General features: G+C 41.8%; 1 protein-coding gene across 1 annotated transcript; it reads right to left on the reverse strand.

Moving 5' to 3' along the window:
• Positions 1–7960: 7960 nt before the first annotated feature.
• LOC142163477 (uncharacterized) lies at positions 7961–8455 on the reverse strand. The gene has a single exon (XM_075220767.1). The coding sequence runs from the start codon at positions 8453–8455 to the stop codon at positions 7961–7963; it is 495 nt and encodes a 164-aa protein (XP_075076868.1).
• Positions 8456–10656: the final 2201 nt, after the last annotated feature.

Raw genomic sequence — 10656 nt, forward strand, 5'->3', positions numbered from 1 at the left:
AATGCTTACAATTGAAGAAGAAGAAAGGTCAGTAGAGCGAGCAGTAATTCGAAGCAGCAACAACAAACACCACAGCAACAACCAGCCAATACAAGAATGATTCAAACCCAACCAAAACTCCAAGATTTCGACAAAGAAACAACAGCAATAGCAAATGAATCAAATAACTCGGGTAACAACACAATAACTCGAAAATCACCCAAGTGCCTTCAAAACTGAACTTAAATGCTTTGGAAAATTCACCAAAGTAAACTTAAACAGAAAATCGACTCAAACAGAACCCAACTCTATTCTTTTTTTTTGTTTTCTAATGTTTTTGTTTTGGATTTTGAATATCAAACTTCAATATGGAAATCAGAAAGAAAAAGCTGTTTAGAGGAAGTTTTGATGGCTGAAATTTCTTGTTCTTTTTTCCAGGGGTCTCCTCCTCCTTCTATCTTTTGATTTCCTTCCTCTTCTTTCAACTCCTCCCCCTGTTTTTATATTCCCCCCACTCCCTTTAATGACCGGCTGCCCAGGCCCTAAAAACAACTCCTAGTGGCTGTCATTTCCACTTAGCCTTGTCTAGTCATGGGTTTTTCTACTTTAAATCTGCTGAAATTCAAAAAGGCAGTGGATATCCTACTTTACAGCAGGTTCCACTACTATCCTCATGTGCATCTTCAACCTTTTATTATTAAACTCATGCTGTTACTGATTTCCAGCTATTAAAGGTGCTTAACATATCACCAATCCCACTATTGGTCAATTAATTCCATTAGTTGAATTAATATTTTAGTACCTTACTGTCAGCCCACTTGCCTTTACATTTCAGAACTTTTACAACCCTAAACTACCCCTTTTAAACCCCTGGTTATTACTGTTTTATCCTAACTTCAACAAACTGAAATTTAAACTTATGGGGTTCAAATTCAACAACTATCCTAACTGAGTTCCAGCTATTGTACTGCAGCTAGCAAACGATTCACAGATAGTTTCAAACAATCAACTAAACGACAATGGTTCGATCAATCATATGAAGCTTATCAGAATCAGGACATTTGAACATTCAGTCCTATAAAACTAATCGACGACGTTTATCTAATCGACTATACTAATTATAACGTAGAACAATCAGTCGATTAAACAAATAATACAAATAAGGCATCAACTGTCTTTGACAATTTTGCACGACACAGGGAAACCATAGGCATTATCGATTCGACGATATTAATCAAAGTGAAATATGTATATCACTATACGTATTCAACCATAAACAAAATAACAATCGACCGAATAAAAGGTCTTATGGAGATGGAGAACAACTGATAGAAAATCCCAGAAATAAGCAAACAAACTAATTAATCATGCCGATAAACTAAACTAAACTAAAATAAACAACAAAAAAGGAAAAGTGAACTTACTCTAAAATGCTTAAACACAGACGACCCAGGCCCGAGCTGGTTTTACCCATTTGAAGTCGAACAAATCTTAATCGAGGTATTCTTGACCGATAACACTTCGATTAGGGTCTATTAGACTCTAACCTTCCGTTTAATCTAACCGGATTCCCAAAAATTCTTGTGTTCTAGGGTTCGAACAGTCAGATTTGGGTTTTGGGATTTGTGGTAGATTCGGACCAAACCAAGCTTGGTTTGGTCACGAGTGAGGCTAGGGTAATGGCTGGTGTGAATCTGAGGTGGGTCGGTGTAGATCGAGGTTTTGCTCGAACCTTAAAACAAAGATTCAAGACGATGGGGAATGATTCGACGCAAGGGGGTAACAGATCTGTGTTCAGTGTGGTGAGGTGCATCAGGGGTGTTACTTTGGTGGTCACCGGCGTCGTTGCCGCTGGGATTACAGTGGAAGTGCACAGGGGCGGCTAGGGTTTGAGGGGTTTGGGGTTTGGGTTTGGGACGATGAAGGGGGGTGTTCGGATGGGGCGTGGGGTAAGGGTTTGAGTTTATATACGTAGTGGGTGGTTAGATCCCGGCCGTTGGATGAAGTGGGATCGAGGGCCAGGATCTTTCACTTAATGAGGAACGGTGTCGTTCCAACTAAAAGGGGGTTGGGTTGGTCCGAGGTTGAACGGGTCGGGCATATGGGGAATGGCCTAAAGCCGTTGGATGGGATTGGGTTAACGGTTGAGATTAGACGGCCCTATACGGCGTCGTTTGGGTAAGTGATTGGCCTGATCTGGGTCGTTCCTCTGAATCAATCAACGGCTTCAAAAAGGGTGATGCCTATACGGTGTCGTTTGGGCATCTCTAAACAGACCTGGCTTGGACTGGGTCATTTGTATTGGTTTGGGCCTGATTTCATTTGGATTTTTGGCCCAAATCCAATATTTCCTTCTTACAATTTAAACCGAAAATTCCTAAAAACCAAGATTAAACTACCCAAATATTAATTAACACTTAACAACAGTTATCACACGAATTAAAACATTTAATAAAATCACTACGACAACAAAAATAGAATAGAAATGCATATTTTGTGATTTTCGCCTTTTAAAACCAAATAACGGTTAATTAATTCCTAAATGTATCATGCATGTGACATGTATTTTTTGTACTTTTTAACTATGGCAAGGCGAGCATTTACGGACAAAATAATTATCAAAATGTCACACAAATCCTCAAAATTGTACCCGAAGGTAACTTGTTTTATTTCTTTTCCGATTTCTTTTGGAGTAGTTTCCGTAAAGCAAAAATTACGTGCTCACAATCATGCATGCGACATGTATTTTTTGTACTTTTTAACTATGGCAAGGCGAGCATTTACGGACAAAATAATTATCAAAATGTCACACAAATCCTCAAAATTGTACCCGAAGGTAACTTGTTTTATTTCTTTTCCGATTTCTTTTGAAGTAGTTTCCGTAAAGCAAAAATTACGTGCTCACAATCATATTTTCAGTTCATATCATGTCTTCATACTTTAAAACCGGGCTTTCACTGATCCATTTTCTTTGTAAAGTCACGAGCCTCATTTGACTTGTAGTGCCCTGAAGGGTTTTCACCAACAAGCCTCTCTCATTTGTTCATCTCTAAACTCACCATCGCCTTACGGTGCCCTCGAGGGTTTTCACCAATAAGACTCTCTCATTTTAAATTTTCTCTCTTGCGCCCATGAACAAAGTATTACCCATGATGTAAATCATACCTCTATCTCGCTTGGCCTGGCATCCTCAAAGATTGATTGGAAGGTCTTTCTTTGGACTGTAATGTAGGCTTTTGGATAGGGTTAGAAATAAAGGGTGGCATGAAGGCTCAAACTAACTTAAGATGAAAAGGGGTCAAAATTACAACTTTGGAATCAGATCTTTTCAAAACCAAAACTTCTACCCCAGTTTCTTTGGGTCCGGGGAATTTTAATTTTTATTTTGATGGGACCGAACCGTGAGGCTGCCTACGTATCCTTAAAAGGAATCAGGTCGAACTTAGTTCAAAAGAAAGTTGTTTGTTTTTGTTTCCCTTTTCTTTTCTTTTTCTTCTTTCTTTTTTTTTTCTTCTTCTTTTCCTTCTTTTCTTCCTTTTTTTCTTATCTTTTTCCTTCTTTTTCGTTTTTCTTATTTTCACTCATTCATCATCATTTTTTCATTCTCTACTTCTACTACTGATTCTAAAAGAGGGGTATGAAAGAAAATAAATAAAGCTCAAAAGGGATAACAAAGGATGAAAGTGTTTGGGTAGCGGAACAAAATGCCTTCGTCATTTCAACTTTGAACATGCCAAGTACAAAATACAACTGAAGGTAAGCAAAGAAATCATACATAGTACCTCTTAACTGCATCAGAATTGATAGTCATATCTACACATTTGCCTTCTATGTCTGTTAAATACAAAGCACCATTGGGCAACACTGTTGTCACAACGAATGGCCCCTTCCAGTTTGGGGCGAACTTGCCTTTGGCTTCCGCCTGATGAGGAAGGATGCGCTTCAATACCATCTAGCCCACTTCAAATTTCTGGGGATGCACCCTTTTGTTGTATGCTTTTTCCATTCTCTTTTGATACAATTGACCATGACATACTGCAACCAATCTTTTCTCATCAATCAAACTCAACTGCTCGAGCCGAGTTTTGACCCACTCATTGTCATCAATTTAAGCTTCTACAACGATCCGAAGGGATGGAATCTCAACTTCTGCAGGTATAACTGCCTCAGTTCCATATACAGCGAATAAGGAGTTGCACGTACTGAAGTGCGAACAGTAGTGCGATAACCCAGTAAGGCAAAAGACAACTTTTCATGCCACTGCCTAGAACCTTGCACCATCTTACGAAGTATCTTCTTTATGTTGTTGTTTGCAGCCTCAACAGCTCCATTTGCCTTGGGGCGATATGGAATGGAGTTCCGATGCATGATCTTGAACTGTTGGCATACCTCTTTCATCAAATGGCTGTTAAGATTAGCAGCATTGTCTGTGATGATCACCTTGGGAATTCCGAACTGACAAATGATATTTGAATGAACAAAATCCACCACTGCCTTCTTGGTCACAGACTTGAAAGTTACAGCTTCAACCCACTTGGTAAAGTAATTAATGTCCACTAGAATAAACCTATGCCCATTTGACGCTGCCGGCTCAATTGGTCCAATGACATTCATGCCCCAAGCAACAAAGGGCCAAGGTGCAGACATTGTGTGTAACTCAGATGGGGGAGAATGAATCAAATCACCATGTACCTGGCATTGATGACACTTGCAAACAAAACTGATACAATCTCGTTCCATGGTGAGCCAATAATAACCTGCTCGAAGTATATTCTTTGCCAAGACATACCCGTTCATATGCAGCCCACAAACTCCAGAATGCACTTCGACCATGATAGTTGAAGCTTCTTTAGCATCTATGCACCTCAGCAGTCCTAGATCCGGAGTCCTCTTGTACAAGATTCCTCCACTCAAGAAAAATCCACTAGCCAGACGTCGAATGGTTCTCTTTTGGTCACCTGTAGCATGTACTGGATATACCCCTGACCTGATGTATTCCTTGATATCGTGGAACCAAGGTTCGCCATCGATTTCCTCTTCTACCATATTATAATAAGCATGTTGATCTTGAACTTGGATATGCACGGGGTCGACATAAGCCTTGTCCGGATGATGTAACATTGACGCCAGAGTAGCCAAGGCATCGACAATCTCATTATGAATCTTGGGAATATGTCTAAATTCAACCGACCTGAATCATTGACAAAGATTATGTAGGCACTGTCGGTACGATATGAGCTTCAAATCTCGAGTCTCCTATTCTCCTTGAATCTGGTGAACCAACAAATCTGAATCTCCCAGAACAAGTATTTCCTAGACTCCCATGTCTATAGCTAACCTCAAACCCAGAATGCATGCTTCATACTCAGCCATGTTGTTGGTGCAATAAAATCGAAGTTGGGCTGTTACAGGGTAGTGTTGCCCTGTTTCGGAGATAAGTACAGCCCCTATTTTCATGTTAGCAGCTCCATCAAAGAAGAGTTTCCAACCTGACTTTTCATCATGGTCAACCTCTTAAACACACATGACCTCTTCATCAGGAAAATAAGTCTTCAGTGGCTCATATTCGTCATCCACCGGATTCTCGGCCAAGTGGTCGGCCAAGGCTTGGGCTTTCATCGCGGTCCGAGTCACATAGATGAAGTCAAATTCTGTAAGTAAAATTTGCCACTTTGCAAGTCATCCCGTGGGCATAGGCTTCTGAAAGATATACTTTAGAGGATCCATGCGAGAAATAAGGTAAGTAGTAGGACGACAGATAATGCTTCAACTTTTGCGCCACCCAAGTCAGGGCACAACATGTCTTCTCAAGCAGAGTGTACTTAACCTCATAGGGAGTGAACTTCTTACTGAGATAATAGATTTCTTGCTCTTTCTTTCTCGTGATTTCATGTTGACCCAATACACAACCAAAAGAATTATCCAAGACTGTCAAATAGAGAATTAAAGGTCTTCCAGGCTCTGGTGGGACCAGCACAGGTGGATTCGACAGGTAACTCTTAATCTTATCAAATGCTTCTTGACATTCATCAGTCCACTTGACCGCAACATTCTTCTTCAGCAACTTGAAGATGGGCTCACAGGTTGTCGTGAGCTGAGCAATGAACCTGCTGATGTAATTTAACCTTCCAAGCAAACTCATCACCTCTGTTTTGTTCTTTGGCGGCGGTAACTCTTGAATGGCTTTGATCTTCGACGGATCTAACTCAATGTCGCGTCTACTAACCATGAATCCCAGCAGTTTTCCATAGGGGACACCAAATGCACATTTCACGGGATTGAGCTTGAGGTTGTACCTGCGGAGCCTTTGGAAAAACTTCCTCAGGTCCTTGACATGGTTAGATCTACATAAACCTCGATCTCCCTATGTACCATGTCATGAAATATGGTGGTCATCGCCCTCATGTAGGTTGACCCAACATTCTTCAAACCAAATAGCATTACCCAATAGCAGTATGTTCCCCATAGAGTGATGAATGTTGTCTTTTCCGCATCTTCCTCATCCATCAAGATATGGTGATATCCCACGTAATAATCCACAAAATACCCAATCTCATGCTTGGCATAATTATTGATCAGAATGTGAACGTTAGGCAATGGAAAATCATCCTCTGGGCTTGCTTTGTTAAGATCACAGTAATCAACACAGACCCTGGTTTTACCATCCTTCTTTGGTACTGGCACAACATTGGATAACCAAGTGGGATATCGAGTGACTCGAATGACCTTTGCAGTAAGCTGCTTTGTGATTCCTTCTTTGATCTTCACACTCATTTCAGTCTTGAACTTTCGCAACATTTGCTTGACAGGAGGGAATGTTGGGTCACTTGGCAATTTATGAACTACCAGATCAGTGCTCAGGCCCGGCATATCGTCATACGACCATGCAAAGACATCTTTGTACTCAAACAATATTTTGATTATTTCCTCCTTAACTTGCGGTCTTAAATGCACACCTATCTTGGTTTCCCTAACATCATCCTAGTCCCCTAAATTGATTGTTTCAGTCTCACTCAAATTAGGCTTTGATTTTTCTTCAAATTGTTTTAGCTCTTTACTGATTTCCTCAAATGCTGCTTCTTCATCATATTCTATTTCATCATCATATTCTACTTCTTGGATTGTTATTTCAGAATTAGATTGGCTTTTAAGACTCGGTTGAAAACTCTTCATGCATGTCATGTCACTGCAACCAACATAAAAAGAACTGTACAAAAGAAAAAAGAACAAAATAAAACACTATTAAGAATAACGGAAAACGGAAAATTTCATTTCATTGAAAATAAAAGGATAGGAGGGTTTGAACATCAAAACAAGCAAAAACTAAAATTTGGATTACAACCCTGGAATAACCCAGATAACAAAAAGGAAAACAAAGCAAACTACCAAAACTCCTTCCTGGTGGGGAGAGGAGTCTAAGCTTCATGTTTGGGCCAACGAGATGCACATCTGCTTTACTAGAGCCTTCACCAACTTCTACCATATTGACCTCTTCGAACACACTTTGGAACCTCTTGATCAGCTCTTCATCAACATCGACCACAGGTTTTGGGATTGAGGAGGTTGGAGGTTTTTCGGTCCCTGGCTTGACAAAAGACTTAGAGATGTGTGGGACGGGCTTGGGGAGCGACCATACCTTCTGTTTCAGATTTTTAACCCTTTTCACGTCCTTCTCTGTGGGCATGAATCCCAAAAAAAATGTATCATGATTCCCACTAGGGCGCACAAGATGCACAATACCCTACAGAGATGAGCCCAAACCCTTGTCCGGCACAAAACCATTCTTCAACATTTCATTCACAACCATGACGGAAGCGGAGGATAGATTAGGACACGAAATGCATTTTCCTAAAGGAATTTTCTCAACAGACACTGTTTCGAAAATATGATAGACCCAAGGTCCCTTATCATCTTCAGCTTCGATAAACGGAACAATTGTGTCATTATAAGCTGACAAGTCCTCATCACCATGCACAACTATTTACTGCTTGTCCCATTCGAACTTCACCATTTGGTGCAGAGAAGACGGAACTGCCTTAGCAGCATGTATCCAGGGCCTGCCCAATAAAAGATTGTAAGAGACAGCCACATCTAACACTTGGAATTCCATGGTGAACTCAACTGGCCCTATCGACAATTCGAGCATTATATCTCCAACAGAATCTTTACCTCCCCCATCAAAGCCTCGAACACATACACTGTTCAAGTGGACTCTTTCGGTGCCAATCTTCAGTTTTTGGAGGGTAGACAAGGGACAAATATTCGCACTAGAGCCATTATCAACCAAAACCCTTGAGACAACAGAATCTTCGCACTTCACCGTGAGATAAAGAGCTCGGTTGTGTTCTGTACCCTTCATAGGAAGTTCATCATCTAAGAAAGTACTCTTGTTTTCTTCGAAGATCTTGCCAGCTATCTTTTCCAAGTGGTTCACTGTGATATCATTAGGAACATGTGCCTCATTCAAAATCTTCATCAAGGCCTTGCGATGTTCATCTGAATGTATCAACAAAGACAAAAGAGAAATCTGAGCTGGTGTTTTCCTTAACTCCTCCATAATAGAATAATCCTGCACTTTCATCTTTTTCAAGAACTCTTCAGCCTCTTCCTCTGTGATCGATTTCTTTACTGGAATTGGGCTATCCTTGAATGTCTTGGCTTTCCTTAATTCTTCTGGGGTGAAACATCTCCCAGAACGAGTCAATCGTCCAGTTTCATTAACTTCTTCCTCTATTTCTTTTCCCTTGTATGTCACTATCACTTGTTTATATTTCTACGGAACAGCCTTGGCATCCACCACTAGCAGCTGGGTTACTGGTTTAATAATGATAGGGGTAATAGGAACCCCCTTCACGACCATGACAGGCTTATTTGGAATCCCTGGCACTGCCACTTTTGAACTTCCCAGACTTTCCCCAATATCTTTCGATAGCCCTTTCACGACCAACACTGGTGGTTTCGAGCTCGACTTTTCTATCACCCCTTCAACTATCATGGGCTTCGCTTTGGTAGAGTCGGGAGCTTTAACCAAATTACTTTCACTGGCCCGAATCATCATGACAGACTTAGAAGACTTCTTGGGCTCCCCGTCCTTGTGAACTATTTCAATCATATGCATTTCTGCATGGGCTAGCAAAGGGTTTTGGTTGATGTTCGGTACATCTGGGCTTTGGAATACAATTTGGTTGGTATCAATAAGCTCCTGGATTGCCGTTTTCAAACGCCAACACTTCTCTATGTCTTGCCCTGGAGCATCAGAACAATAGGCACATCTTAGGGAATAGTCGAGGTTCTTTGGAGGGGGATTCGGTATCTTTGACTCAATCGGCCTCAAGACGTACAACTGCCTTAACCTTTGAAACAAACTAGCATAATACTCTCCAAGCGGGGTAAAAGTTTGCTTTTACTGCTGCCTCTCTCTTCTATACTCCGGCCTTGGTCGAAAGTTTGAAATAATAGGGTTTTGGTAGGGTCATGGAGGTGGATAGGTATTTTGTGGAGCTGGATAGGTATTCTGTGGAGCTGGAGCACGCCATTGTAGGTAAGGAGGGGGTTGAGCATATGACTGTGCATGGTGAACAAGGTATTGGGATGGCCTGGCTGAGTATTGGGGGTTTTACGGGGAAAAGTAATGTTGAAGTGGATTATATGGAGCTTGGGCATAGGTTTGAGGTCGGGGTCGAGGATGGGTGTACTGATGAGGTGAACCCCTCTGGCCATGCCATGATCCGGAGACAACCATAGCGACATCTTCCTTCTTCTTTTTGCCTAGCAAACCTCCGGTACCACTCTGGATTGCCTGGGTGGTTGCTTTTATAGCAGAATAGCTCATGATCTTACTCGACTTTAGCCCCTCTTCCACCATTTCTCCCATCTTCACCACATTATTGAAAGACTTACCAATGGCCGAGATCAAGTGGCCATAGTAAGTGGGCTCCAAGGCTTAAAGAAAGTATTTAACCATCTCGTCCTCTTCCATCGGAGGATTGATTCGTGCAGCTTGCTCCCTCCATCGGAACCCATATTCTCTAAAGCTTTCACTGGGTTTCTTTTCCACCTTGGTCAGAGATAGGCGGTCTGGAACAATGTCTATATTGTACTAAAAGTGTCGGGCGAAGGCCTGATCCATATCGTCCCAGGTGTACCACTTGCTAGCATCCTGGCGGGTGTACCATTCTAAAGATGCCCCACTCAGACTTTGGCTGAAGTATGCCATTAGCAATTCGTCTTTTCCCCCGGAACCCCTCATTTTGCTGCAATAACCCCTCAGATGAGCTACAGGGTCCCCATGTCCGTCATACATGTCAAACTTGGGCATCTTGAACCCAGCGGGCAGTTGGACAACGGGGAACAAACACAAATCCTTATAGGCCACACTCACCTAGTTTCCCAACCCTTGCATGTTTCTCAATGAATGCTCCAGACTCTGTACCTTCCTAAACATCTCTTCTTGGTCTGCGTTCTTGGGTGGTTTGTCAGTTTCAACATGAGGCTCAAATTGGGGAGTGTAAGGATAAGGATCTGGGGCTTTGAAGGTGGGCTTTGGTGCATAGTAGTAGGCATCTGGATCGAGGAACGCGGGCTCACTAGAGGATCAGTGGAGAGTAGCTTGTGGAGGGGGGTACAAAAATAGGAGCGGATGTCGGAGCAGGGTACGAGGCTGTTTTGGCTGGTGGA

Source organism: Nicotiana tabacum, chromosome 8 (assembly GCF_000715075.1).
Source record: "Nicotiana tabacum cultivar K326 chromosome 8, ASM71507v2, whole genome shotgun sequence".
NCBI classification, from domain to species: domain Eukaryota; kingdom Viridiplantae; phylum Streptophyta; class Magnoliopsida; order Solanales; family Solanaceae; genus Nicotiana; species Nicotiana tabacum.